Source organism: Endocarpon pusillum (assembly GCF_000464535.1).
Source record: "Endocarpon pusillum Z07020 unplaced genomic scaffold scaffold1818, whole genome shotgun sequence".
Classification (NCBI taxonomy): domain Eukaryota; kingdom Fungi; phylum Ascomycota; class Eurotiomycetes; order Verrucariales; family Verrucariaceae; genus Endocarpon; species Endocarpon pusillum.
This window is the reverse complement of record NW_006916082.1, coordinates 293,912-321,898: the sequence shown is the minus strand read 5'-3', so window position 1 is coordinate 321,898 and position 27,987 is coordinate 293,912. Positions and strand designations below refer to the sequence as shown.

Here is a 27,987-nt window from a genome sequence, read left to right as displayed (position 1 = left end):
CTAAGGGCTCCACCCATTGGGCCACGGCTAGGGGGTTGGTTTGAATTGTCTTCAGTCATTTTGGTACTGTCCCATCCCAAGACACTGAAATGGTGTTCCAATTTCTGGCAGGTGACGATTTCAATTCCCCCTGAGCGTCTGAACGCCACGTCGCATGATGGCTTGGGTGCCTCATCTCTGGTTGACTTATTGTTGGACCAAAAGGACCGCGGCCCTCAGGACCGTAAACTAGCTTTTGTCTGACACTTATGTATTCCACTTACCCATTCCCGCTGGCACTGTTCCGGCGACCGCTCTCGCATCGCTAACGACCCTCGTTGTCGGTGACTTTGACAAGGTGCTCAAAAGTTGAGCAAATATGACTTCTTTCCCATTACAGCTCTTCTCCGTTGCAGCGCTCTCTCTGGTCCTGTTGTACCGACTGTTGCTCAAGCCACTGTTCAATCCTCTACGGCATCTCCCGTCACCCGACCAAGGGCCACTGTACAGAAGGTTTCTAGTCGAACCACAAAGTCATGAGTGCGAGAAATGGATGCAAAGCATCCCAAACAACGGCCTCATACGTTACTATGGAATAATGGGTAGCGAAAGAGTGCTGGTAACCGGTCCTCAAGGCATTAAGGACATTTTGCAATTGGAAACATATAAGTTCGAGAAGCCACGAGCAGTCCGCGCAATTCTACAAGGTATATTGGGCGACGGTTTAGTCACGGCAGAAGGGCAAAATCACAAAGTAAGCCATAGATGCTTTCGATTGGGAATCAATATTCATGTGTACAGAATCAACGTAGATTATTACAGCCCGCGTTCAAGTTCAAGCAGATCAAAGACAATTACCCTACGTTTTGGAAGAAATCGCTTGAGTTCATAGACCAACTGAACAACGTCCCAGACACAGTTGATGTTGTTCCCCTTCTCAGTCGTCCTACACTCGATATCATTGGCGCGGCTGGATTCGGGATGGACTTCAAATCTGTAGCGCATCCCGACAACGAAATGACCAAGAATTACGCAACTGGATTCAATTCTAGTAAATCAGCTCAACGTCGAAGGTTGCTTGGCTTCCTCCTGCCAGCCTGGCTGTTGAATATCTTGCCGCTGAAGCGCAATCGCGAACTCAATATCGCTCTGAACACGATCCGAAAAACAATTGCAGGTCTACTTGACGACCGAAAAGTCGGCCTCCAGAGCGGAGAAACGCCATCAGACATTCTTAGTGCTATCATGTCGTCTGGTGTCCTTGATTCAGAAGCCTTGACCCATGAATGCATGACGTTCTTGGGCGCTGGGCAAGAGACGACCGCTTCTGCCTTAAGCTGGGCTCTTTTTGAAGTGTCGAGGTCACCACCGATCCGGAGCGTATCAGACAGGAGGTCCGCTCGAACATAGCGTCACCAGATTGCGAATTGGCAGCTGCTGTTGCTGCAGTCGACGATCTGAAGTACACCAGCGCCGTTGTCAGTGAAGCCCTCCGACTTCATGCGCCAGTGCATATGCTCCAGCGGATAGCAAAGCAAAAGCTCACCGTTTCAGGGGTTCCGTGTCCCAAAGGCACCAATTTCCGCATATCGATCTGGGCTCTCAATCACAGTCCTGGACGGTGGTCATCGGATCCGCTGAAATTCGATCTTGACCGTTGGCTGTTAGACACGGCGGGCGGTGCAGCTGACTTGTACAGCTTCAACACTTTTAGTCACGGCCCGAGGGCATGTATTGGAGAGAGATTTGCCAGGGCGGAAATGTTGGTGATGATAGCTGCGTTGGTGGGAAGATATAACGTGGAATTTGTCGGGACGGGAGAAACAGTGAACCCGAACCCAGACGAAGCCCGTATCGAGATAGGAGTGACCACCAAATTTGAAGGTGGATTGCACTTGAAATTGAGGCGAGTAGATGGTTGGTGAAGTGCTTCCACCAATGATAGAGTTGGAGACACTTGGGCAAGCAACCTTATTAAATTTTATCCTACTTTCCCTCAAAATCGGGACGAATTGGTCTGTCTTTTCACACCCGTGATCTGCTGCAAGAGTTTGGCGCACTATGCAAAGCCTTACGCTTATGATGTCTGCGGATATGGAGGTTGAGTGGATGGAATATTGCGAGGATGACCTGGCTATGCCTATACCGCATGGAGAGGAGGAAGGGAGAGGGAGAGGGAGAGGGAGAGGGAGAGTCCCAAATTTTGTCGAACAACTTCAAGCCATCAGCGGTACAACCTTGCTTGACAAGCTTTGTTTTGCTGCAAGCGATGTAGAAACGTGCTCCAGCCGCGGCTTTCCCTTTGTCGGATCAATATAGACTATAACTGTGATGGGAGGTTTCTGGGCCTGTATGGTCTCAAAGCTGAGCATATCGATTGGCATGATGTTAGAAATGGTTCCAAAGATCGGTGTGACGTATGTTACTAGTGAAGTTATATTGTGTCGGCAGCTCTGTCTTGGATGGTGTCGGGAGGGGGGAGGCGGGCGGTGTTAGCTATGTTATGAGGTAGAGATAGTTGGAAGTGATTTGCCGAAATAAAGCAGTTGAGACGAAGGATATATGTATGCTGCTTGAAGAGTGGTGTCTGTACATGAATATATGGGTCCGTCCTCCTGTAGGCACACTTTTTGGTAGTCTTGATCCATAGTCATGTTCGCAGATACGATAGTAGTTGGGCAACAGAGCTTTTGGCTTCTCGTTGAGGCTTGCTCTGTCGGCTCTCTTATGCCACTGAGCCCGTCGTTGAAAAAGACAGCAGTTGGGCAGGCTAGGTATCTGATTCCGCTATTTGTGTAGCTTGTTACCTCGTAGCCCCGTCCGTCTGCTCACATCCTCATTTCAGTGCGATAACCGCCCCCTCCCAATTTCAACCTCATCTCCCTGCTTCTTCTTCGTCTCCATCTGCTTCTCCATACACTCATTTCCCCACGTTTGCTCTCACGTCATCACTGCCCGAATTATCCTGCTCTCGCTGTGTCGCTACATCTTCCGGCCCTTCCCCTGCCTCTCCCTGATCAAAATCCCCTGCCTTGGTCACCCGGCCCGTACCTCTTTGCTGTGCGCCTCCTTCTTCAGACGGGATCTCGCGGTTATCGCCGGCGCCGCTGGCTGCAGAGCCGTAGCTTACTTTGGAGCCAGGGAACTTATGTTCTGCGCTTGCGTCGACGCCGGATTCTGTTGCTGTTGGTGATGATAGTATCATTAGCTTTTTGAGGGTTAGGTGAGGGGAAACGAGTCGGATTAGCATTGAATACCAGTACTGGATTGTTCATGGCCTGTTTTGGCTTCGTGGGAGTTGAGATCTCGTTCTGCTCGTTTGGCTTGGACCATGGGGTCTTCGCCGGAGTAGTCTTGAGACATTTTGGAAGATGATGTAATTAGGCCTGATGAAGAATTGGAAACTGTAGTTCGTAGGATCTGGTGAAGAATTGTTGTATTTGTAGAACTTTGTGTGCAATGTAGCTCTCGATGTCCTCGGGCACACAACGTTTTCTACTTATGACGACTTGAGGTGGATATGAGGTCATGCTTAGTAAGCGGGTGATGCATCTGATTTCTCAATCGACTCCCAACTATGCCTGAGAGAATCTCGATCAGCTTCTGGGTAATCATAGTCTGCTAGTATCGACAGTAGAAAAGCGTACTTCATCAGCCTAGGCTCCGAAAATGTGAGGGGATTGTAGATCGTCTCAGACTGACTCCTATCACTTTTCAAAGCCCATACAGAACTTCGCTCCAATGATCCCTTTAAATCGCCTGTTGATACTGGGGAATCTTCGACGGACGGGAGCCTATTTGTAATCCCAAAGCAAATGCTGAGAAGATCTCATGCAGCAGCCACCAAATCTTAGCCATGGCACGCTCGTACCAGGGTGCTGCCGAAAGTCTCCCCATTCTCACAGAATCTGTTGTGTCTCCCTCAATTTCAACGTTTCGGCTGGGAAACCTGGCTAGAGTTGTCCCCTTGGTATACTCCATTCGTACAGCAGGATACCAGAAGTAGGGTCTCGTGAGAATCGTCACAGGCGAATAACAAGCATAAAACGGTGGGCATCTTCATGAATAATTGAGGCGTGATTTCGCGTGGTAAACTATCGAACTTGTTTAGTTGCTGGGACTCCCTTTGGTACCGAAAGCTCAATCTGACGTGGCTCACACTCAAAGAACAATGTGGCACCCGCTATTTAGGGACATCGAAGATGTACTGAAAATTCCATAAGGTTCACATCAGCGGTTGTACAGAACTTGTCAACTTGAGAAAATACTGTTGTTCGCCCTGACGAGCAGTGATGTCTGTTTCGTAATTTTCCATGATGAGCCCTGAAACTGTCCAGTTTAATTGTGTCTGAGGTTGATTGATTTGTTGAGTAAGACCTAAAAAGTTAGAAAATTGAGTAGCGGAGGCCGATATATCATTAGTAGACCTTTAGACCTTGGTAGTATTTTATGTCCCTTGCTAGTAACTTAGCAATCATGTTGATTAAATTGAAGACAATAGCCAAGACCACCCATTTTAGTGCCATAGCACTTTCAGTATGGTTAACAGCCATAGTCTTACAGTGCAAGAGACAAGATGCAAAAATGAAGGAAGCATGGTCAATGGATTACCCTGTTGCTTAACCGTCATACGTTATGGTAGACATTCTAGCTCTTTCGATTTCCTTTGATCTTCTGAAAGCTCTGCAAGCAAATCCTCGTTTGCTGGCCATCATCTGTCCTTCTGATTGTGATCGTTCTATTTGAACTCCAACTTCCACCCATTACGATCGATTATGTCAAATCTTTCGCATCCGAAAACAATAAAGCTTTTGAATACCATTTGACCAAACCGCATCTTGACCACTTCCCAAGGGATTGTCCAGTGGCACTCCTTTTGCATGTCGTTTCTAACAATGGTAGAACCAGTACTCAGCTGCATATGCAACACTAATGGTTGAGTTCTCATGCCCTTTACAGGTGGTTGGCGTAGCTCCACCTGCCGTCTCCACGCGGTACATCTCCCACTCTTTGTCAATAGTAGTGCAATGGTCCCAGTAGCCATCTACTGTCTGGCCACCTGGAGATGGTATGACCTGGTCAACTTCAATAGTGAACTCTGGAACGTTGAAGCCGAAGAGGTTGACAATGGTATGGTCGGACTGATTGTAAATTCGCCCAACACAGTGCATCGATGTGTTTCTCAGTTCGGCATAGTCGTACTCACAGAAATGTGGAACAAGCGAGTGCAGAGCAGCTTCGTCTGGGAGGTTTTGAGCTAGGGGCGTAACGTCATAAAGATCGGTATTTTGGTAAAGGTAGACCGGTTGGTCATTCCCAGGTGTGTTGCCATTGCATCCATAGGTCATGATGCCCCGACCAAGAGTGAGATACTTCAACGTCTTGTCCGCGGCAGGAGGAGGAAGCGCGTATGTGCCTGACAATATAGTCAGCCTGACATGAGATTCTCAGTGTAAGCTTGCGGTAAGTCTAACCTGAGAGAAGTGGTACGGTCCATCCTAATTCTGAGATTGGCTTCACCGTGTCAAGATCGTGCGCACGCTGATGAGACCGTGATGCGGCGGCCGGAGCTGTGCAGAGTAGGTTGATGACAAGCACAGCCACTAGAGTAATGAAGGTAAAAAAATGCATGGTGGTGGTAGCGAGCAGAAACTTTGACCGTTGCTTTCGAAACGAGTGGCGAAAGCTGGGGTTGCAAGGTAGCGAGCGGCGCGGCGAGTAGAACAAGAGCTCCTGAGAGACGGATGGAGGATGGAAGAAGCGGTAAAGGTAGAGCGGAAGACCAGCAGCGAGATAGCAAAGGAAGTGTTTTAAAAGATGGTGAAGTGAAGAGAATCTTGGCAGAAATGGTAAAAAGCTTTCTGGCAAAGCACGGGTGTTCGATAAATACCGGACTTTTGCAGTGTAAGAAATGGAAACACTTGCTGGCAGTATGTTGGACAATGAACAGAACAGCGTCATGTTGAAGGTGAACAAAATCCAATTGGTATTTTGTGGATGCCAAGTTTTTTCCGGGGAGGTTCCCCGTGGTGGATGAACTGGCAGGAGTGGCCCAGCTAACAACAATTGAAGTTGTCGTATAAAACATGATAAGAAGATAGAAGATTTCTTGTGATGAATCTCGACCACTGCACCAGAGCAAACAACAGCATATACACACTGAACTGCCACAACTGGCATCGTCGCCATACTCCCAATCAATGGTTTCTGCTCATGCCATAACGCCTGCCCAGCGCCTCGCTAAATGAGCTCCCAGCTAACAACACATACCCTGAAGCCTATGTCTTCCTCACCTGTCATGGTCCAGGTGCTCAGAATTCAAGTCTGGTGGTGAGGGGTCTGGATCTCCCCCTTGGTTTCCACTAATCCAAGCTCTCTTCCACTGTCCCTCTTGAACTCCCAACATTTCCAAGCGATCGTTTCTCATACCATCAAGCACACCCATCACCCCACCACTCCGAAGCCTTTCTAGCACCACATTCATCCCATTCTTGCCGTTCATGATTGCAGTTTTGGACCGCTTCACACCAACGAGCTCAATGGTTCTTTGTATACCAGCAGTTGACCATGATGCGAAGAAGCCTTGTCGTGGGGTCTCGTCCTCGTTTGCATTTGCCATGGCTTCGGCATTTTTCTTTATGGCCTGTCCTAGCCGAGACTTGAAGGACACGACGGTTTTGCATGAAGTCCACTCCCTTTCTCCGCCGCCGAGAGTTGTGTCTTCATCACTAGCAGCTAACTTGTCACGCCAGGTTTCAATGGGTAGCGGCTGCCGCCTGTAGGTCTGTCGCTCAATGACGCTCAAAATCCCGGTCCACTCCATGTTGCGCGATTCGGTTTCCATCCAGCCTTCCCGGACGTCTATGGTACTTTTCTCGACTACATAACTTTGCTGTGCTCCTCCTGGGCCTGTCAGGCCCGCTGGCAGAAGTTTTGCCATGGCAGATGGCACCTTGGATCGCTTGAGGTGCAGGCGAGTCGTGTGAAGTCGTTTCGTTGAAGGATCCACATAGCGATCAATGACATCAGTGCTGAGGACATGTTTCGAGTAGGGATTTGGATATCGAAGAAAATAAGCAAGCGTCACAGCAGGGAACGAGTAATCATAGCTTGAGGAGTTCTCGAAGAACTTCATTCTATTGGAGTGTGCAGCTTCGCATTGGGGAGGATTGCGGGAATGATCCTTTTGCCACCGAACTTGAAGCTCCACACGCACTATAAGCTTTAGCTCAATTAGGCAAGGCTAACTGTGGAGTCTTGGCTGTCATCTCAAAGTGAGCTCCAAAAACCACCAGAATAGAGCACATGAAAGATGGGAGTCACGTTATCAAGTAAGGGCGCATTGTATTGTGCCTGATGTCTTGACAACATCCTAAGTCAAGGTTGAATCAGGCTAGAATCGTGTCTTGATATTGCCAGCTTCGATCTCGACTATGGCCGACGAGCCAGGCCAGCCGCCTGCGCTCACCACCCTTTCCCTTGCCGAACAAGCTCCTTCGTCTCATGCTGTTGAACAACGAATAACGCCTTTTGATGTCTCTGGAGGTGTTGATGAAACCGGAAAGCTGTTACCTGTCGACTATACCAAATTGATACAGCAGTTCGGCGCAACGCCAATATCTCCAACCCTCCTTGAGCGTTTCGAAAAAGTCACAGGCAAGAAGCCGCATCGCTTTCTGAGAAGGGGGATTGTATTCAGTCATCGAGACCTTGAAAAAATATTGGATCGACATGAAAAGGGCCAACCGTTTTATCTTTATACGGGGAGAGGACCGAGTAGCGGTTCATTACATGTTGGACATGCAATACCCTTCGAGTTTACAAAGTATGACCAAGCCAGTAGGATTTTCCTCCTGTTTCTAACTGTCCAATCTTACGTAGATGGCTCCAAGATGTCTTCGACGTTCCCCTTGTTATAATGCTCACCGACGACGAAAAGTACATGCACAGCCCGAAGCTCGAAATCTCAGACTCCAAACGCTTCACCACCGAAAACGCCAAAGACATCATCGGCATCGGCTTCGACCCGGCTAAAACCTTTATCTTCTCTGACTTCGACTATGTGTCAGGCGCCTTTTACGAAAATATCTGTCGCATGGCCAAACGCATCACCATCAATTCCGTCCGCGCCACCTTCGGCTTCACCGACAGCAACAACGTCGGCGAATTCCACTTCTGCGCCACTCAATCCGCCACCAGCTTCGCAACTTCGTTCCCGCATATCTTTGGTTCTGACCCGCTCAAGACGCGATCGATACCCTGCCTTATTCCCTGCGCCATAGACCAAGACCCTTATTTCCGCCAATGCCGCGAACACGCCGAGAAGATGAAATACAAGAAACCTTCCCTCATCCACTCCATCTTCCTCCCGGCACTCCAGGGCCCGGGATCGAAAATGTCTGCATCGGTAGACATATCCGCCATTTTCCTGACCGACACACCGAACCAGATCAAAAATAAAATCAATAAATACGCGTTCTCTGGTGGGCAGGACACGGCAGAGAAACAGAGGGAACTGGGTGGACGGACAAAATATGATGTGGCATTCCAGTATCTTACCTTCTTCATGGAGGATGATAACGAGTTGGAGCAGATCAGGCATGCCTACGAAAAAGGGGAGATGTTGACGGGCGAGCTGAAAGGGATTTGTATCAAGTATCTGCAAGAGTATGTGGCTGGGTTTCAGGAGAGGAGGAAGAAGGTCACAGAGGAGATGAGGGGGGAGTTTATGGCTGTTAGGGGGTTGACGTGGGGTGGGAATCCAAATCCGGTGCCTACGGAGGTGGTGGAGAAGAAAGGAGCTCAGAAGGAGAAGGAGAAAAGCGGGAAGCCAAATGGAGAATTGAAAAATTAAGTAACCATGTGTGCTGCGCGCGCACGACTTATGGTGTTGTTGCTTGATGTTCGTTGACGCATACTTGTCATACCAGTAGTATGTGAGCCGGCCGGAGAAGGGATCAAGGGGGCTTGGCGAAATTAGACCATGAGTCACGAAAGTGATGGAATTTCTTCACACCACGGCGAGACGGGACGAAGAATGATATGAAAAACGATTTCTGCACTCTGGAGCATTCCAATTGCTGAACGCTAAGCAGGAAATGTCCTAATGGATAGACAAGAATATGGTGAGGTTTGGTATGCAAGCTGCGGAGGACAATTGTGGCATGCCAGACTCATGATTCAGGAAACGCCAGCTAATGCTGGTCATTAAATCTGCTATCTAGCTTGCAAGCGTTGCTGAACGGGTCGTAAATTAAATCCATAGATGTATCCTGACCTAGTGAGCTACAAATGCAACAAGCCAGCTTGCATGGACGGCAGCACGTTTAGAAGCGCGTTCAATGTAAAAGCCGACCTCGAGCCATGACTGCGACTCCATCGATCCGTGTTCTCCATTAAAATGAGCAACAGTAGGTTTGCTGTCGAGCACGCAGCTCTTACTAATTAGGCTCATGATAATGCTGCCGCAACGGAGACTTCCCCCAGCATATTAGAGGGTACAACTGCTGGCTGAAAAATGCTTGTCACGATGCGGGCCATGTCGCCCTTGAATTGAGGGTGAAGCTGGACCCTGAAAGCTCGAGTCGGAAGCTAATATGTATCGTTAAGCGGGCCTCGATGGACGAAGAGGGCGAGGACGAAGAATCCGGCCTCTGTGTTCTGGATTGGGTACGGCCTTGTAACCATCGCACAGAAGAGTGTCGTCTTTGTCTTTTAGAAGAAGGGGGGTAAAGCCTGGTTGGCCACGTTTGGAGCGTCTAAGTGGCGGTGAAGGTGACGATGAGACAAAGGGATTGGGTCTTTTGACTGCCTGAAAGTTGTCGCTGGAGGTGAAAGGATTGGGGATGATTTGAAGTTCGTCATCATCTTCGTCATCAAAATGGTTGCCAGCACTTTCAGTGCTGAATTCCCATACTCGTCAGCTATCAAACCGGACTCTTGGCCTTCTAGAAATTGCTTACCTTGACAGTTCGCCCTCGGATCTGATCTTTTCGTCCCGCTTGGGAATTGCCCTATCACGGTTAGAGTGTGCCTCGGGCCTGCTTCCATGCAAAGTGGAGGGATCAAGGCATATTGTGCCCTGGAAGAATCCCCTGACTCCATCACTAAGCCAGCAATCTTCGCCATTCTTTAGGCTAGATTTCAGAACGATACCTTCTTTGCAGAGCCCATTCTCGAGCGCGTACCTTCTGGTTACGCTGTTAGCGACTACCCCTGAGTAAGCTGGTGTGATCCAGGCACCATTTCGGAGGAAGTATGGCGTTGTAAACTGTCCTTGAAGTACTTCGCTGTACCGGCTAACAATAAGGCTCTCATGAGTTGTTGAAGCCTTACCGAAGCTTGAATTTCGAACTGAAGAAGACCAAACAGTACCGAATGAGAGGGAAATTTGATCATCAATCAAAACTCGAACTGGAACCCTCTTGTACAAACCACCAGAGTCCCCGAGGTTTGGTTCCCTCTTCCTGTCGAACAGATCCGTTGCAAACAGCAGTCCAGGCATGAGAGCTGGGGAGGAGCGGATGCTCAATGTTCCATCTTTGGCCAAGGCAACAAGGACTTGGAGCGGTGCATCACCCTTTCTGTCTTCATGAATATGGAGTAGAAGCTTTGCAAACAAGATTTGTAGGCCTCGGGTACCCGAATAGAGCTCTATCAGCTGGACCGGCCAATTAAAGTGTTTGGCAGCATTCATGAGCTTGTCTTGATGAGAAGCGAGAAGATAGAAATCATCTATTGTCATGAACTTGTCCGCAATGCAAGTCTGAGATGTCTGAGAGGCTAGAAGACCTGATTCATAGCGGACGATCGTCGTAATCTGAAAGCTCTCCGAGACTGTCGAGATTGCAGACATTTTGACGTGATGGTAGAGTGGATGTGGATTCAGACTTCAATACCGTATTCTTGCTTGGTACCACTCAATTGCTCTAGAATGAGTGAGCGTGCTGGGACGTAGTAGTCCGGTGAGGACTACTTGTAGATGAAAGTGAATTCGAAAGTTCAAAAGAATGGGGGATTGGGAGGAAGATAAGTGAAGTTAGAAAAACTAATTAGGTCAGTGTAGACGAGACAGGATGAAGCCCCTCATCACCGCCTGTTGAGCTTATGAATCAGCTTTTCAAGGTAGGCTAGAGCCGAGAAACACGCAGTATGGCTGGTAGAGGACCACAAGTTCCTTCAGTAATTGAATGAGGATGTTAACCTACCCAGTCAACTCAGAGGTTCCAGGAGCAAGGTCGCCGGAATGAAACCACGAACTCCATTGCTGATCCAGATGATTTCCTGGTGGCGGAGACTCTCCACGAAAACAGTTTGCTCCTCGCAGAGACCATTTTGCAGAGCCAGGCGACGAGTCACGCCTGCATTACCTCCGCTGGACAAGGATGGTGTTACCCAGCGACCATGACGTTGAAAATATGGCGTTGAGACGCTGCACTCCGTAATCTCCCCACGAGGATTGAACAGAAGGACCTCTGCGGTAGTGGGTGGTTTGTGGGCAATGTCTGCTGCTCCTCGCGCTCGGTCATAGGGAATACGCTCTGAAGTCTTGTGAGAAGTAAAGAGTGACGTAGGAGTGGATTCCAAATCCAGCTTAACGAGGCAACGACAATTTAAAGTAGCCACTTCGTTAAGATTAGTAGGCAAGTAAAATACATTAGAGGAATCTGTCGGTGTTATGGCGGCGGTTTCGATGTGGAAACGGCTATCTTTGTAGACGCAGATTTTTATCTTCCTCATCGCGCAGGAAGGTTCCTCTTCACAGACAGTCTTGAGATGGTCCACCACAATGCCTGAAAGTCTCTTCATGCCTCCATCACCACCTATAAAGGTCGTAACACCAGTCCAACCAAAGGCTTCTGCTGCTGAGACAAGACGGTCACGATGATAGGGTAGAAAATAATGTTCGCCACCGTGATTCGTGCTCTCAACATGATTTCTCCAGAGATAAGAAGTGAAGATGTAGAAGCTCGTAGAAGAAGAAACCCTGAGTACAGGATCTTCTGCCTTTTCCGCCTTTTCCATGGTCAGCGCATGGGACTAAAGTAGGAAGCTCTGTGATAGAAAGATGGTGGTTGTAAACACGTAACATGAGGAGACATCGACAGGGGATAAGCTAGTGATTTTCTGCGTACATCGTTGGATGTTGAGGAGCAAATAGACTACATGGAAAGATTTAACGCTGCCATTCCATACTACTTTTGCATGTGAACACGAATTTGATGCAGAAATCATGATCACAACTATACTGCGGAGGTGATGCGGAGCTCTGGCTGCCGCGCTTTGATTGGTTAGAAAGGGAGCAGCGTACTCGATAGCTGGGAAGAAATCTTGGAGATTGACTTCTGCTGCAATCATCACAGGGAGCATCTCTCATTGTTGCGCGACGCGCCTGTCACAGCCTCTTACCGGTCTCGATTGCTTTTCTTGTTCCTCTATTCCTGCTCCCTCTCACAATGTCCACTGTGCCCATTCCAGTACAACTCGCACCACCGTCTGGATCACCGCCATCGTCATCATCATCACTATGGGACCGTGTAAGCACTTGGGCAACTGAAAACAAGGCCATAGTTTACACCATAGCTGGCACGGTTGTGGTTATCACCGGAGCTGGAATTGTATATTATCTTTCAGACTCGAGAAAGAACATCAAAGGCGCATCCATTTCAGACGAGAAACGAAAGAGCAAGAAAGAACGACGGAAAGAGAAAAAAGCAGCAGAGGATGGCAAGAGTGCATCTCCTAGTATCAAAGATGAAGAAGCTGGTATGATAACACACGTTGCTCTGATCATGCCTGCTGATCTTTGCAGGGACAGCGATGCCAGCTCCAAAGGCAGCCTCAGTAGAAGCGGAAGACGACCTCCCACAGATAGACGAGACGACGGTCGATAGCTTCTCCCAAGAGGTAGCATTTCTCAGCACTATCCCAATATCCTTCCACTGACGTGCACAGGATCGCAAATCATATGCGGCAAAATTGAAGGCTGCAGGCAACAAGGCCTATGGATCGAAAGATTACAACAAAGCAATTGAACTATATGGCAAAGCGATCCTCTGCAAGCCTGACCCCGTCTACTACTCTAATAGAGCGGCCTGCTACAACGTCCTCAGTGACTGGGATAAGGTGGTCGAAGATACGAGTGCTGCCATTGCGATGGATGCAGAATATGTGAAAGCATTGAACAGGCGAGCGCATGCTTACGAGCACCTCGGCATGTATAGTGAAGCATTACTCGACTATACGGCCAGCTGCATCATCGATGGCTTCAAAAACGAACAAAGCGCACAGAGTGTTGAACGGCTGCTGAAAAAGGTCGCCGAGAAGAAAGGAAAGGCTATCCTAGAGGCAAAGGGCAGAAAGCTACCCAGTCCTACATTCGTGACCAATTACCTACAAAGCTTCCGTCCTCAACCTCCTCCTGCTGGGCTGGAAGAGTCTGTTCAGTTGGATGAGAATACTGGACTAGGGCAGCTACAGAGGGGTCTTATTGCATTGGATAAGAAAACCGGTGAAGGCTACGAGGAGGCAGCGAAATCATTCGAAAAAGCGATTGAGCTCAATGATCTCGGTCAACATGAAGCTTTTGGACTCAACATGCGCGCTACTTTCAGATATCTAGAAGGCGACACCACGCAGGCTCTGGAGGACTTAACCAAGAGCGTTACTCTGAAACCCTCGCTCACCCAAAGCCTCATCAAAAGAGCGAGCATGCATCTGGAGATGAGCAATCGGGAGGCAGCGGCAGACGACTTTGAGCAGGCAACAGCTCAAAACAAAGACGATCCCGACATCTTCTACCATCGAGCTCAGCTGCACTTCATTCTAGGCGAATTCCCGGAAGCAGCCAAGGATTATCAAAAATCAATCGATCTAGACCCAGCCTTCATCTTCTCCCACATTCAGCTTGGTGTGACACAGTATAAGATGGGCTCGGTGGCTTCTTCCATGGCAACCTTTCGAAGAACGATCAAGAAGTTCGACAAAACTCCTGACGTGTACAATTACTATGGAGAGCTTCTACTTGACCAGCAGAAGTACCAAGAGGCAATTGAAAAATTCGAAACTGCAGTGGACATGGAGAAGCAGAGCAAGCCAATGAGCATGAACGTTTTGCCACTGATCAACAAGGCTCTAGCCTTGTTTCAATGGAAACAAGACTTTCAGGAGGCGGAGAGCTTGTGCCAGAAAGCACTGATCAGTAAGCATTTTTCTATTGAAATATTCTACTTCATCGCACGGCTGACCATTTAACAGTTGACCCTGAGTGTGACATTGCTGTTGCTACTATGGCCCAGCTGCTGTTACAACAAGGCAAGGTCACCGATGCACTTAAATACTTCGAGAGGGCTGCTGAGCTGTCCAGAACGGAAGGAGAGATTGTGAACGCTCTGTCCTATGCAGAGGCCACGCGCACCCAGCTAGAGGTGTCGGAGAAATATCCTCAACTGTCTCAACGACTACAGCAAATGGGCACCGCTGGACCCGGGATGCCAATGAGATGAAAGAACAAGGCTGAATACAGGCAAAGAGTCCCTACCATTGTCATAGCACTGCAGAAGCGACCTCCCTCCCACTCTACTCTCTTTCTCCCCTTTCAAGGCTTTTACCTCCGAGTCTTCGATTCTACCTGTACTTAATGCTAGTGATTGCTGCTCATGTTCTCGGTCATCAAAAGCGCCGGTGCATCATGGCCATATCTTGCACAAGATGGCCCGTGTAACATAGATGGACGGATAGGATCGTCGAAGAAGGATGGAACGTATAATATGGCATGGCCTACTTCCTGTACCCAATCTGACGTAACTAGAACCTTTTCGGACACCGACACAGGTAATCAGATGCATGGGGTGTGGAAATCCTTCCAGCCTGTCGTGTATCACCGCACCTCTACATGCCCTAGCAGCAGTGGTCATTGCTTGTAGTCCGCAAGTAAGGCAACGAGTAGCATATGCATTATTGTTTAGGCACCAGTGGCACCAATCAACTGCACACACCACTGCCAGGGCAGCCACTCAGTTTAGCTTCACCTTGCACTCCACCACTCACACCCTTGATACTCACCCCCACCTCACTCCTGCTGTCGTCCATTCAGTTGTTCTCACTTGACCTCGTTCAATCATCTCTCATCCTCTGTGCTGGGTGAGTCTCATCCTTTGACGCCCTCTTTAGCTACTCTTACAATCTCTGGCAATACCTTAGGAATACCTTAGGAATACTTTAGGAGTCAAGACTACTGGCAAGCTGACGTGCTTGTAAGGCCGCGCTTGTAAGGCCGCAGCGCCTTGCAGCTTACCCCTCCACTTTCACCGCAGCCTTCCGTGTCCAAGGCCAGCAACAACCAAGCTGCCTACTCATCATCTTCCATTTCATGAAACCCAGCTCCTCAAGTCATTCTCAGTTTCATACCGTTCATCAGCTTCACAATATCATGGCTCAGCCTAGAAGGAACCGTAAGTCATCCACACCCTGCCATCACGGAACAGCATGACTCGACCCTCAAGCACACCAACCTACTGGGTCATCCAACGCTATAATATATGCTCTTTTACTCGAAGAGCATGCGCTGATGATTCTCTTAACACAGTCTCTGTTGAGCTCCAAATTCTCAACTCCGAGGATCCACATCCAACACGCAACTTCATCCTGAGAAGCCCCACCTACGCTATCCGCATCGGCCGAGGCTCCAAGTCAGGGAATAGAGAACTCTTTCCGGCCAGCTACAATGCCTGGTTTGATTCTCGTGTTATGTCCAGAGAGCATGCAGTTCTCAAAGCGGATCCAGATGATCGGGTATGCCAACAGCTCCTACTCCAGCTTACAGCTGCTGACATTTGCTCAGTGCGTCTACATCGAAGATGTGGGATCTATGCACGGAACGTACGTAGAGGATCAGAGGGTTGTAGCACGTGAACGCCATCGTCTGTACGATGAAGATCTTGTGAAATTTGGTAACGTGGTGACTCGAGGACCAGGTACGTGCTTCGTCAACGGTTCACCTGCACCATTTTCTTGCCGCCAGCCTATCCGGGGGATACCATCAAGGAACAAGCTTGAATGGGAGACAATGTCTAACATTTTGGCAATACCAGAGTCGTTCCCTCCGCTCCATGTCGTCGTGCGATACTCGTGGGTTGCTGAGAGGTATATCTCCCCTATGATTGTTGCTGGTCTCTGGTTGACGCCATTTTATAGCTTTGGACAGCCACAAGCAGCGCCAGGAACGTCTCAGGTCGAACTTCCACCAAACACTTTCCATGTGCCAGACTATGACGACGAGGAAGATGGGGAAGACGCTGATATCTCCTTCGTACAAGAAACAGTCCTCAAACCCAAGCTCGAAGTTGTTGTTCCTACTCAGATAATTGACCTCGCCGATTCGCCTATCGATCATTCTTGCATTGAAGAGGCAATGTCCAAAGACACAGGGCGACTAACGGCTTACTCACCCACTAGCCCTCTGCCGCCTCTTCCCAGCTCCGCTTCAAGTCCATTGCCTAGGTCAATGGACGGCAAGGCCTATCCGTCTTCTCCAGCTTTGCAAATGTCACCTGCAGCCGCAGGCCCTTCAGGACTCAGCGAGGCTGAGCGGCAGGCGGACAAATGGGCAATAAACCTCAACAAGCATAATACCTCCTCTTTCGGGAGTTCAATGTCCTCAGACCAGCAATCACCTACCAACAACAGCAGTCCTCCGACCAGTTCTCTGAGCAAAGAGTCCAACCACTACCCTAACGCAAAACCCAGTGGTTATGGAAGTAGCCATGTGGCAAGTCAACCGACTGATCTAGACAAGGGAACCACACTGGTGGATGAGGATCTCACACAGAGCGAATCTGACTCTGATGACCCCAACTCACCTGCTCTCATGGTCGATGATAGCGAGGATGAACAGGGGCATGATGCTGTGACGGACTATGGCAGCGACTCTGATGAAGAAGCTTTGTTGATCGCGGAGGACCATGGAACAAAAACAACTCGTGCTGAAGAAGATTCGACCGATAGTGAGAGCAGTCGTTCTGACTTCTCTGATGACATCGGGATGGAACGCGACGAGGATATTTTTGACCACTTTCCGAACAAGACATTTGGCACCAAAGAGTCAATGCCAAAGGATACCTGTGGTGATTATGAGACAACGACAACTCAGCCCGAGGCAATTCCGTACAATATGCGTCCCGGTAACTTTACTATGCACGCCACACGCCTCAGTCTGCCTGCCAATACTCTGAATCGAGCCCCCAGTCCATCGGATGCAGCCATGGCAAAACCTTGTGAATTTCCGACCCATAACTCGGGCGTCCCAGGCGGTCAATACCCATACACCAATTCCCAGCAGTGGTCGACTCCGATGGCTTCAGCCTACAGCTCAGCTTGGCCATGCACATTTGATGGCAGGTCGCACGCTCCGTACGATGAACGATTTGGCGAGTTTCCATATTCCTATGGTGCCAGCTGTGCCCCGGGGCAAGTACCATCTGATCCTCTCCGCGCCTACCAGTCACAAATGTCTATGCTTGACGCTCAAAGCTTTCCCGGCACGAAGCAAATTAATCGACCGAGCTGTACCTTGCCCCAGCCACCATGGCAACCACCACCAATCTTTAAGCCGAATTCTTCAATGAATGCTCTAACAGCAGTAGCTATTGTCCCAGAGAATGCGTCTAAACCCACCGCTAAGGTATCCATCGACAGCATTGTCGAGCGTGTCGCGGATGAACCTATGCCATCTCAGAACGACAACAAACTCAAACGAAAGGCAGACGACATGACCAGTAGTTCCGTTCCAGAATCGACATCTACGACCCAAAACCATGTTGCGCAAATCGAAGCTGCAGAACCGCCTGCCTGCCGCTCACAATCCAAAATCGCGAGCATGACGCAGGTTAAAGCCCTCCAGGCTGTGCCATCCGTTACTGGTAACGAGGAGGAGCGTCCAGCGAAGCGTGCGAGAACCGGGAATGAGACTGGAAGAACCAGCTTCGCCACGTTGGCTGCTACAGCTCTAGCCGGTGCGGTGGTCGGTGGGGTTGGTGTTGTTGCCGCGCTTGTGTCACTTCCTCAGGACTTCTTCGTCTAAGGATGCTCAAGAATCTGAACAGGCTGAAACTTTCCGATTCAACGGGGACAGGAGTACAGGCAAGGTGTTTTCACGAAGGTTCTCGCAAGTGGTGAGGTTCTACGAAGCGCCAATGGAGATATGCAGTGGAAAGGAGCATCATGATTGTGCCTCAATCTCGAGTCTTGCGCATCACAGGTTCTTAGACAAATCAGTCTCGGAAATTCGACTAATGACATGCTCAGAGCTTAGCCATAAAACTTCACTCCTATTTCCACATATGTCTCGCGAGGCTGGTCAATTTTCATGGATGTAGATTTGCATCGATGTAGGATAGTGAACATGATGCACCTACCAATTCCGAATGATCTTGTGCCTTAAAATCCCGGCCAAATGTCTAGCAGCTCTTGTCTCGTCTGAACTTTATCCAGACGGATGTGTAGATATCGTCATCGAGGATGTCTGTCTTGAAGTTTTCCTCCTTTCTCTTCTGTGCTGTTGGGTTGCTTATGATTCATCGACCCTTCCCCAATCGATGAGATCTGAACTGGAGGAGATATCGAATATGAGTATTGATCACCAACTAACTACCTTCCTACCCTATCTATTCAACTTCTTAAGAAAGAGCTTGCACTACTAGTTAATCCTGACGGTAGGTCTCTCGATCGTGATGAGTCAGATACTTCAGATACGCCATCCACTAACTAGGTAGGCATGTCCTGAGCTCTCCCTCTCCCTTTCCCCCTTCTCACCCTTCCCGCCCTTCCCTCCCCTTCCCCTTCTCCGTGGGAGTCTTTCGTCTTGGGCACCCCCCTCGCCAACCAGTAGAACAGCAGCGCGGCGCATACATTGAAGACGGAGAATGTCAATACGATCCCGAAATCGCGCCACCAGACACGCGGCTCGACGCTCGCCGCCACGTGCGCCAGGAACGTATTCCAGGGCAGTTCGACGAGGATGTTGGAAAGTAAAAAGGCAGGCCAGCTGTAGATCTTGCTTTGGCGTTTGCGGGCCTCGAACAGCGAACGTTGCGCGCGAGGTAGTTGGGGAAGATTTTGTTGCACGATGTTGCCGAAGATGGTCATGAGCATGAAGATTCCCAGCATTTTGGTTTTGGAGGCCTTGGAGGGTGGGAGTAAAAGCTGTTGTTGAAGTAGAGGAAGGAGAGGCTGATGAAGAGGCCGGTTAGGATGCAGAGGAGCAGTTTGCTGTAGATGTAGGTTGGTGTGCGCCAGTATTGGTGTGAAGATTCGGATGAGGTAGAGGCGGATGTGAGTGTGGAAGGGGGCGGCGAAGGGCCGGTAGGTCGAGTCATCTTTGGATGGTGATGGTTGGAGAGTCTGAGGGAGAGAGGACAGTTGTGCTTTCATACGGTCAAGTCCAGCGTGATGGATGGCTTTTCGGCGCTGCTGTCCCAGACTTCTGTCCAGTTGATGGAGCTGGTTGTGTCGGGGGCGGCGCCGATGACTTCGATCATCCATTCTGCAGGATTGGAGTCTGGAGGACATGGCTCTGCCTCATTTCTCTCAAAGTCGGTTGTTAGGGTGGAGGAGGATGGGCCGATCTCGCCGAAATAGACAGGTTTGCTGCCAGCAGCAAGGAAGAGGAGACGGTCAAAACGTTGGAAGAGCATGGCTGATGGCTGATCATAGTGCAAAAGATGGCTTGACCATGGGCTGTGAGCTTTTCGAGAAGGTCAAGAATGGCCCAGGAGGTCTGGCTGTCAAGGCCGGAGGTTGGTTCATCAAGGAACAGAACAAGTTCAGGTTTTGCTGCCAGTTCCACGCCTATGGTCAGTCGCTTACGTTGTTCAACATTGAGCCCTAACACTATCAGCCATTGCAGCCGGTGGTGGTGGTAGTAGTAGTAGTAGGCTATACACTCTCCTGGTACGCCAACAACGGCGTCTGCATATGCCTCCATGTCGAGCAATTTAATAACCTCTTCGACATAGCCCAGCTTCTCTTGTTTGGTAGTACTCGCTGGCTGACGTAGCAAGGCGCTGAACTGGAGTCCTTCTCGCACTGTGGATGTCTCAGATGAAGGTCTTGCTGTTGGACATACCCAGTTTTCCCTTGGAATGAGGCATCTCGCGAACGCCCATCAAATAAAGCTTCGCCAGACACCACCCCTACTGTCGCCCGGGTGGCAAAAACGTCGAGAAGGGTAGGTTTTTCTTGCTCCAGAAACGCCCTTATAGCTGATAAGCATATTTCTATTGCACAACGTATGAGTCATATCCTTACCATAGCAGCAGTCAGTGTCCCTGGCTTGACCCAGCCATCTAAATGATCCAAGATACGGCGAGGTTCCTTCTTGATGTTGATATCATAGCAGATATCCTTCCACTGGAAGATCGCAGTTTGTTGTTGAATCGTGGCGGAGACTTGCCGGTCCATAGCCTGATCCAAACTTTGTCCAGCGTCGGTTGATTTTTCGATGTCAGATTGTGCCTCCGGTTCATGTGCTGGGGCATAGCCTCGGCGAAAGAGTAGGATTTCTCCTTTCGATTTTGCAGCTGAGATGTACTCTGTCGAGAAGAGGTATGTGAGCATGTAGAAGATCATGAACGCAAAGATTATTGCAGGGTTTCTGCTTGCTATTAGTGATAATCTGGAATTAAAAGCCAAGCGGCATCACCCCCAAAGATGATTTCGTAAGAAGCCAAAGCTGTCTCTCAAATAGGCTTCTCCAAGGACCACATTCGAGCCAGCAGTAGCACCCACAGCGGAGCAAACACGATTTCTCACACGATTTCTCCCACGAATGTCCACATAACCCGGTCCTTGTGGCACAAATGTCGAGCATGGATAACTTCGACCAGCGAACTCGTTGAGCACAAAACTTTCCAAAGCATATGCGATGGGATTGAGGTAGTTAATTCCACGGAACCAGGGTCCCATATATCCGACTGGGAGAATGAAGCCGGCTTAAATGATTAAAGCAAGAAGAATGATCGCAGCCGGCACCAAGGCCTGCGCTAAAGTACGAGATGCTGCACGGATTGTGCGGTATATCGTAGACATGGTACTCCGTAAGTGTTGAGACAAAAAAAGGCAGAAAAACGAAGAAAGGCTCAGGTTCTCGGCGCAAGTTAACCATAAAATAAAGCGGTAGGTTGAAGGTGATAGCATTGACAATTTTATAAGGTAGATCACAGATCATCGATGATACTGCTTCAGCGAATGGGTGGTATAAAGCATATCTGGCATGCTTTTCGACGATCGGTCGTTGTGCGTAGAGAGTCAATATCTGTGGAAAGCTCGGTACTGAATCAAGCTGCCTTGCGGGGAGCTCACCTCCAAAGCGCTCGCAAAATAATTCAACAGTAGTCCAAAGAAAATTAGGGCATCTCTGCCGTAGAAGCTGTCTGTGTCCGAAAGTAAACTGTAAAATATGATCGCAACGACAAGCGCCGTAATAAAGTTCCCAGTTAATTGAGTCAAAGTTATGCTTGCATCTCCTTTCAACTGCTGAAAACCTCGAGCCATACATAATTGGACCTGCTGGGTTATGGATAGCGTGTATGACGACTTGGCTGGTCTGTAACCGAATCAGTCGTCCATATCCGAAAGCTCAGGAGTGTCACTTACCGCATATTCGCTTGCTGAGCTCGTCTGGAATTCTCGAAGGTCTGTACAGATTCACCACCAACAGGATATTCGTCATAGTAGTCCTCAATGTCCACCATAAGCTGAGCATGATGCGCACTTTTCTTCCAAGCAGCAGCAAATTCATCTGCGGTCCGAGGTACCATGTACTCAAATCCAGGTCTGACTATTCGCTCCAGTGGGCTGGTAGGGGAGTCAGAAAATCGGCGGTCGTCTGGCGGCTTGGGCACAGAAACCCCATCGCAGTAAAATAGTCTTTAGCATCTTGTGTACGCCCAAAATAGATTTCGCGGCCTTCATATAGCAGGATGACCTTGTCGAAGATCCGTTGGAACTTGGAAGTTAGGCATTTTCCGAGCGACGCTGCTCTATTCTTACCTCATAAGCATCTTGGGATGCCTGGTAGATTGCTACACAGGCCGTGGAGCCAGATAGCTCAGTTTCCAATCGAAGGGTCTTGCAAATTCAAGCGCATTAGCACTGTCAAGTCCTCGCGTGCTGTTATCCCAACAATGCAGAGGGCTACCGCTAAGTGCTGCTTCTGCAATAGTAACTCGTTTCCTTTCACCGCCACTAACGGCCGAATAAGATCGTCACCAACTTTTGAATTCATGGTATGGTTAAGCCCCAGCATGGTCATGATGACATCTTTCATATGCTCGGCGTACTGATCGCCTGAGATGTTTAGGGGTCGATTCCGTGGTGCTCTGGCCCTGGCGGCAAACGACAAGGTTTCGCCCACTGTCAATTGTGGGAAATAGACGTCTGTTTCGGCCGTATAGATGGCTTCACCACGAAATTGATGATGCATTTGTCGCGCAGAAATACCTTGATAGTTGATTTCTGATTTCGGGTCAACATTGAAACCATGAGTCTCGCCGGAAGTTATTTTTAGAAAGGTTGAGCAGCCACTGCCAGGCCGGCCGAGTACAACCAACATCTCGCCACTTTCCACCAAGCCGTCGAAGCTCCGTAAGATCTGGATCTTTTACTTTCCAGTGCCAAGCAACTTTCGGACAAGAGCGCCAGCTTGCAACCATATATTCGCAACATCTTTCTGATAAACGGTTGGAATGCCATAGCCATGGGCACTGAGGTTCTTGAACGCGCATCCAGCCGTTCTGTGAGATGATCGTTCTACATCACGAGCCTGCATGTCAATTAATGTCTGTGCTCAGGCCCTTGGAATAAACCTCGAGCTTCTCAGATTGAGAATGATGGCGCCTTGTTGAGCGCCTTCGAAAGGATCTTCATTGCCGTTGGGGACAGTCAATGGATTTGGTATCTGATGTGTGCCCGCGATTGGTCTGTCATCTATCTTTTCGTCTCCTCGAACATCTTTGCCGGCTTGAATAGATGGTGAGACGTGACATATGTGCCTTCCGAAGAGGCACTGTTCCATGATACAACGTCATGGCGACGCTTTACTTATAGATGTTCCCACCATGAAGCAATGCCTGACCTTGGTTGGAGTTCATGCGAGTTGACTTTCTCTGCATCCCTGACAACGGGAGACATGTTGATGACGAGCAGACGTACGACCTCTAGAAGCCGAGGTAGAATATTTCTGCCCACTATCTAGAGTAGGAGGCAGCCAGATAATCATCTCCGAGCTTGAACGGCAGGGAGCAGAATAGCAAAGTTGCGTCAACAACCTGAACAGATTAAGCTCAAGCTCGGACAACTCTCGTATCTTGGCTGAGGCTTTTCAAATTGGGACCTGGATCTGCATGCAAACAATTGGGAGCTTGAACTTGGCTGGTACAAATGCTGGTCCTACGGCCGAGAAGAGTCAGCCAGAATTTGTGTTGGGCATCCCGATTGGACATCTGCGCATATAAGCCTTTTTTTAGTTGCAGGTGTTAACTTACCCGCTTCGGAAGTTGGCGTTCGCTGGGGCCGGAAACATGATTCGTTCCGGACGTTAGAGTGATGATCCCGGAAGAGCCACCCATATGATGCTCCTCACCCAACTTTGAAAAAATCGATATTTGGGCTTTGTCGTACGGTCATGTCCACCTTAATACGCTACAGGGAAGATAGTGGAAGTCTATGCGTATGAGAGAGATTTGCAACTTCTCTTACGGGACACGTAATAGGGGAGGACTGAAAACCGAACTGAGGGCAGATACTCGTTCAAAGAGCGTTTCTGATGGGGTGCACAGTGAATGTTTGAAGGCGAAAGGTCGATTACCTCAGAAGTGCAAGTTATCCCAAGCAGCTAATCTTAGATAACGGGGCTCCTTGCATCAACCACAGACCAAGACGATAGTCAGCTAGAGGTATCAAGGCTACTTTGCTTTCCATGATCAGGTCAATTCAGTAGAATGGTCTATTGACATCGACTCTCTGCCTTAACTATCACCATTATTATACTTCCGTTTGAATCTAACACCACCATGCTGTTTGGGCTGACTTCCATACGTCCTCCTTCCATTCTGTTTCTTATCCCGACTCATACTCGCTCCAAGCTGAATGTCCACCCTCGGCGGCGTGGAGAAACCAAAGCTTTTGGCAACTTTGATGAGATCGAGTTTGTTGACATCAAACACTGAACGAAGAGAATGCGAAGCATAAGCTTGGAGGTAGGATCGGTAGCCATCCTTTGCTGACTGTAAGCACCAACTACTATTAGCCTAGCATTTCAAAGACAGTGTATGAAGGCCGGATAGACGTACCTTATTAAGGTAATAATTTTGCCCAATCAGCTTCTCCAGCTGACTCTGCACGTTGACAATCTTCTTTGCAGGAAACTCAAACTCTACAACAGGCACTCTCGCCTCCTTCAGTTGTATCAAGAAACCCACCTCGCTCGGCTGCAAGAACATCAGACTTCTCCCTGTGCCATTCGAGCCTCGCGCTGTCCGTCCGACCCTGTGGATGTAATCTCTCGGGTCATCCGGAGGGTCGAACTGTACAATCCAATCTACCGCTGGGATATCCAAACCACGAGCTGCGACATCGGTGCAGATCAGGGTGCCTTGTTTGGCGTTGCAGAATTCAAAGAATGTGTTTGTTCTTTTCTGCTGTTTCTGTTTACCATGCAGATCGAGGACAGGTAGGTCAATGTAGTTCAGTAATTCGGCGTGATATTTGACGCAGTTGCAGCTGCTGAAGAAAACGATGATCTTTTTCTTGAGGTTTCTTTTCAAAAAGGAGAATAGGAGGAGGAATCGCTTGTCGCTATCACATATCACATAGCCTTGCTCTAATCCAGCCACTGTACTATGCTCTTTCTTATGATCGACATTGATGTAGAGAGGCCCGGGACGCAAGGAAATCCTGGCTAAATCTTCGACTTTTGTGGTTTGTGTAGCTGAAAAAAGCATGGTTTGCCGCTCTTCTTTAGGAAGAATTTTGATAATCTGACGCATTTCATCTTCAAATCCTACCTCTAAGATGCGGTCTGCTTCATCAATAACGAGAGCTTTGACATTCTTGAAAACGAAGCCTTGGGTGTTTTGCAAGTGGTCCAATAGTCGTCCAGGCGTCGCAATCAGTAAATTGACCCCCTTTGTCAATTTTTCTGCTTCAGCCCGTCTATTCGCCCCACCAATGACAATTCCGTATGTTTGGGAATGATGAGCCATGAGCTCTCGAGCCACCCCGAAGATCTGTAATGCAAGCTCACGAGTGGGTGATACAACGATGACTCCAGTGCCGTTTCTAGGCTTAAAGCGCAAGGCCGAGAGCATTTCCACAGCTGGTATCAGAAACGCCAACGTCTTTCCTGATCCCGTTTTTGCAGCACCAAGTACATCACGACCTGCCAAAAGCGGTGGTATGCCTCTTTGTTGTATTTCAGTCATATTGGAAAAGTTCATGCCTTCTATTGCTTTCATGGTCTTCTCGGAAAGGTTGAGCTCAGCGAAAGTCTGAGCGCTTGCTTCTACCTGTGGTAGGGATGGGGTAGAGTCCGTAGGGAGATCAGTCGTTGTTTGCGGTGCATGCGAGCCGTTGACAATGTCTGTCGTGTCATTGTCCTCAACCTGGGAAGTTGCTGCATCAGAGTCTTCAGGCGCAGAGCCCGCCGGACTCTCCACTTGGACCGCCTTCTCTGGGTTGGAGGAATCTTTTAAGTCTGAGTCGTGGCTTGTCTTCCGCTTCTTGTGAGGTTTCTGAACGGCTTGATTGAGCAGGGGGGAGAGAGTAGCGGACTCAGTCGCAGACTTGATGTCATCCTGCACCGGTTTCTTCCCATCATCTCCTTCTGGAACAGATTTCCCATGTTTCCTTCTTCGCTTCTTTGTAGTCTTGATCTGGTCATCCACGTCTGCCATGTTGACGTCTGGCGCACAATATTTCGCTCTGCAAAAATCTAGAGCCTCTCGAACTTTTTGATCGGGGATTTTGGATAATTAAGGCCGAGGGCAACTAACCTTTGTCGCCTTAGCGTACGTGCCAAGGCTTTTTCTGGCCCGGAGCTAGGGGCCAAAATTCTTGACAGTTCTCGTCAACACCACTATTTCTATATCTATTTAGTAGGGGATAGGGAGCCCATTTCGCTCTCTTAAGGCAGTTACTCGATCTGGCATCGTACTAATTGCCTTATTGATCTCATCCAGAGTGATTTTATCCCATTCCTCCTTAATAGCTTTACGTAGTGCTTCTGCATCGAAGATTGGCCCTCGATTCTTCAACCTCTGCTTTATTATCCTCCAAATCGACTCAATTGGATTCAAATCAGGCGACTCTGGAGGATTAGATTCCCAACTGATGCCCAAACGTTTCTTCGTTGTTTGCATTTGTTATCGGCATCGCCACGGGTGCCATGAGCATTATCGTTATCCTCTAAAAGTACCCAATTAGGATCCCAATTAGGAGCAACAACTTCCTCCAAAATAGTAACATAATCAACTTGCGTAAGTCTCCCCCCTGCTCCTGAGCCTGTGTAGAAGTGTAGCTTGCTTTTGAAATCCCATCCAATGTACGCAAAAACGTGCCATACTTGATTTCGGCGTTTAAATCGAAATTGGACCTTTTTGGGAGCATTTCGCGCATCTGTGCCACGACGACGATGAATTCGAGCTTGTCGTTGCAAGGCACAAGCGAAGTGTGATTCGTCGCTATATTTATAGCGTTTGAAGTCGTTTAAATGCCAATATCGACGGTCAAATCCCCAAATTCCGCGTTTTTCAATTGACGTAGAAGAAATGAATTTTTTCTGCTGCGCCATAAAGGTCCCCACGCCATATTCAGCCATATTTCTTCGAATTGCTCGCTCAGATCCATTATCTAAGCCAATAGCTCTTGCAATAGCATAATGAGAGGTAGCTGCAAATTGAAATGAGGCATTTTCGACTGTTTCAATAGCATCACATTGATAAGGAGCAAGAACTCGCTTTCGACCTCGATTATGTATGCGTTCGCTGCGGCGCGTTGATTTCGACTTAAGTAACCGATAGCCAGTAGATTCAGAAACTCCATATGCTTTGAATAACTCCTTACGAGGTAGTTTGCCAGCGGTAGACTCTGCGGCGCAAATAAGGCGCGTTCTTCGAGGGGTATCCACAATTGTTTGTGATCGCCGTGGCGACGTAGGGGTAATCGAAACTGACGAATTAACCTGTCGACAGGTTCTTCGGGTGGTTTTGTTTGTTCTGGCCATTTCGTAGTTAAATAGGAGTTGATTTGGTGGAGTTGAGAGCGTTCAAAGATAGGGGGGGTTATTGAGGATGGTGAGAACTGTCAAGAATTTTGGCCCCTAGCTCCGGCCCTACAGGTCTCGGCGCTTCACCATTACTACAGCCCCGCGCGAAAGTATCGGACCAAAACGCGTTATTTTTGAACACGCGTTTTTTTACACCCTTTTTCAAACAACTCCTATGGCTCAACGCAAGGCTCTGGCGCCTCTTGAAATTAACAGGAGCTATGGCAAGGAGTTATCTCCATACCAACGAGGTCAAATTTCTGCGTACAAAGCTATGGGGTTGACAAATCAAAAGATTAGTCAAAATTTGCAATGCGGCAAATCCACCATTTTCAATACCCTTGCTCAAAATCCACTGCGCAACCAAGGCAAAAGCTTGCCCCGTTCAGGACGCCCCCAGACCTTGAATAAGGTTCAGAAACGCAATATTCTACGTCTTATTCATGTTAATCCAAAGGCTACTTATTAAGAAATCAAGTCCGAAGTTGGTATTAGTATCTATCGAAAGACTATCTATCGAATCCTCAAAGACGAAGGCATTACTAATTAGTTAGCTAAAAAAAGACCTCTATTAACTCCTCAATTGGCTATCAAACGACTTAAATAATGTCAAGAACAAAGAAATTAAACGTGGGCTAAGTGGAGCAAGATCATATTTAGTGATGAATGTTCGCTTGAAAGAGGCAGTG

General features: G+C 48.7%; 12 protein-coding genes across 12 annotated transcripts; 4 read left to right on the top strand and 8 right to left on the bottom strand.

Annotated features, from left to right (window-relative positions):
- Window positions 1-577: 577 nt before the first annotated feature.
- EPUS_03165 (uncharacterized protein) lies at window positions 578-1,904 on the top strand (the record flags this gene model as incomplete). Its single annotated transcript, XM_007802914.1, has 3 exons — window positions 578-733; window positions 781-1,274; window positions 1,334-1,904. The coding sequence occupies 3 exons, from the start codon at window positions 578-580 to the stop codon at window positions 1,902-1,904; spliced, it is 1,221 nt and encodes a 406-aa protein (XP_007801105.1).
- Window positions 1,905-2,899: 995 nt separating this feature from the next.
- EPUS_03164 (uncharacterized protein) lies at window positions 2,900-3,342 on the bottom strand (the record flags this gene model as incomplete). The annotated part of the gene is made up of 2 exons (XM_007802913.1): window positions 2,900-3,162; window positions 3,237-3,342. 2 exons carry the CDS (start codon window positions 3,340-3,342, stop codon window positions 2,900-2,902), a joined length of 369 nt encoding a protein of 122 aa, XP_007801104.1.
- A 1,526-nt stretch (window positions 3,343-4,868) lies between these two features.
- On the bottom strand, window positions 4,869-5,610 carry EPUS_03163 (uncharacterized protein; the record flags this gene model as incomplete). The annotated part of the gene is made up of 2 exons (XM_007802912.1): window positions 4,869-5,395; window positions 5,454-5,610. The coding sequence occupies 2 exons, from the start codon at window positions 5,608-5,610 to the stop codon at window positions 4,869-4,871; spliced, it is 684 nt and encodes a 227-aa protein (XP_007801103.1).
- A 658-nt stretch (window positions 5,611-6,268) lies between these two features.
- On the bottom strand, window positions 6,269-7,114 carry EPUS_03162 (uncharacterized protein; the record flags this gene model as incomplete). The annotated part of the gene is made up of 1 exon (XM_007802911.1): window positions 6,269-7,114. The coding sequence occupies one exon, from the start codon at window positions 7,112-7,114 to the stop codon at window positions 6,269-6,271; it is 846 nt and encodes a 281-aa protein (XP_007801102.1).
- Window positions 7,115-7,412: 298 nt separating this feature from the next.
- Window positions 7,413-8,833, top strand: EPUS_03161 (Tryptophan--tRNA ligase; the record flags this gene model as incomplete). Its single annotated transcript, XM_007802910.1, has 2 exons — window positions 7,413-7,804; window positions 7,861-8,833. The coding sequence occupies 2 exons, from the start codon at window positions 7,413-7,415 to the stop codon at window positions 8,831-8,833; spliced, it is 1,365 nt and encodes a 454-aa protein (XP_007801101.1).
- A 750-nt stretch (window positions 8,834-9,583) lies between these two features.
- Window positions 9,584-10,834, bottom strand: EPUS_03160 (uncharacterized protein; the record flags this gene model as incomplete). The annotated part of the gene is made up of 2 exons (XM_007802909.1): window positions 9,584-9,881; window positions 9,942-10,834. The coding sequence occupies 2 exons, from the start codon at window positions 10,832-10,834 to the stop codon at window positions 9,584-9,586; spliced, it is 1,191 nt and encodes a 396-aa protein (XP_007801100.1).
- Window positions 10,835-11,190: 356 nt separating this feature from the next.
- On the bottom strand, window positions 11,191-12,003 carry EPUS_03159 (uncharacterized protein; the record flags this gene model as incomplete). The annotated part of the gene is made up of 1 exon (XM_007802908.1): window positions 11,191-12,003. One exon carries the CDS (start codon window positions 12,001-12,003, stop codon window positions 11,191-11,193), a length of 813 nt encoding a protein of 270 aa, XP_007801099.1.
- A 431-nt stretch (window positions 12,004-12,434) lies between these two features.
- Window positions 12,435-14,483, top strand: EPUS_03158 (Mitochondrial import receptor subunit tom-70; the record flags this gene model as incomplete). The annotated part of the gene is made up of 4 exons (XM_007802907.1): window positions 12,435-12,744; window positions 12,791-12,885; window positions 12,934-14,179; window positions 14,236-14,483. 4 exons carry the CDS (start codon window positions 12,435-12,437, stop codon window positions 14,481-14,483), a joined length of 1,899 nt encoding a protein of 632 aa, XP_007801098.1.
- Window positions 14,484-15,409: 926 nt separating this feature from the next.
- Window positions 15,410-18,058, top strand: EPUS_03157 (uncharacterized protein; the record flags this gene model as incomplete). Its single annotated transcript, XM_007802906.1, has 4 exons — window positions 15,410-15,431; window positions 15,566-15,771; window positions 15,821-15,953; window positions 16,071-18,058. 4 exons carry the CDS (start codon window positions 15,410-15,412, stop codon window positions 18,056-18,058), a joined length of 2,349 nt encoding a protein of 782 aa, XP_007801097.1.
- Window positions 18,059-18,741: 683 nt separating this feature from the next.
- EPUS_03156 (uncharacterized protein) lies at window positions 18,742-22,588 on the bottom strand (the record flags this gene model as incomplete). The annotated part of the gene is made up of 10 exons (XM_007802905.1): window positions 18,742-19,377; window positions 19,410-19,672; window positions 19,708-19,860; window positions 19,918-20,061; window positions 20,102-20,168; window positions 20,284-20,629; window positions 21,631-21,831; window positions 21,885-21,982; window positions 22,027-22,104; window positions 22,160-22,588. The coding sequence occupies 10 exons, from the start codon at window positions 22,586-22,588 to the stop codon at window positions 18,742-18,744; spliced, it is 2,415 nt and encodes an 804-aa protein (XP_007801096.1).
- Window positions 22,589-24,002: 1,414 nt separating this feature from the next.
- EPUS_03155 (ATP-dependent RNA helicase HAS1) lies at window positions 24,003-25,928 on the bottom strand (the record flags this gene model as incomplete). Its single annotated transcript, XM_007802904.1, has 2 exons — window positions 24,003-24,260; window positions 24,327-25,928. 2 exons carry the CDS (start codon window positions 25,926-25,928, stop codon window positions 24,003-24,005), a joined length of 1,860 nt encoding a protein of 619 aa, XP_007801095.1.
- Window positions 25,929-26,326: 398 nt separating this feature from the next.
- On the bottom strand, window positions 26,327-27,256 carry EPUS_03154 (uncharacterized protein; the record flags this gene model as incomplete). Its single annotated transcript, XM_007802903.1, has 1 exon — window positions 26,327-27,256. One exon carries the CDS (start codon window positions 27,254-27,256, stop codon window positions 26,327-26,329), a length of 930 nt encoding a protein of 309 aa, XP_007801094.1.
- Window positions 27,257-27,987: the final 731 nt, after the last annotated feature.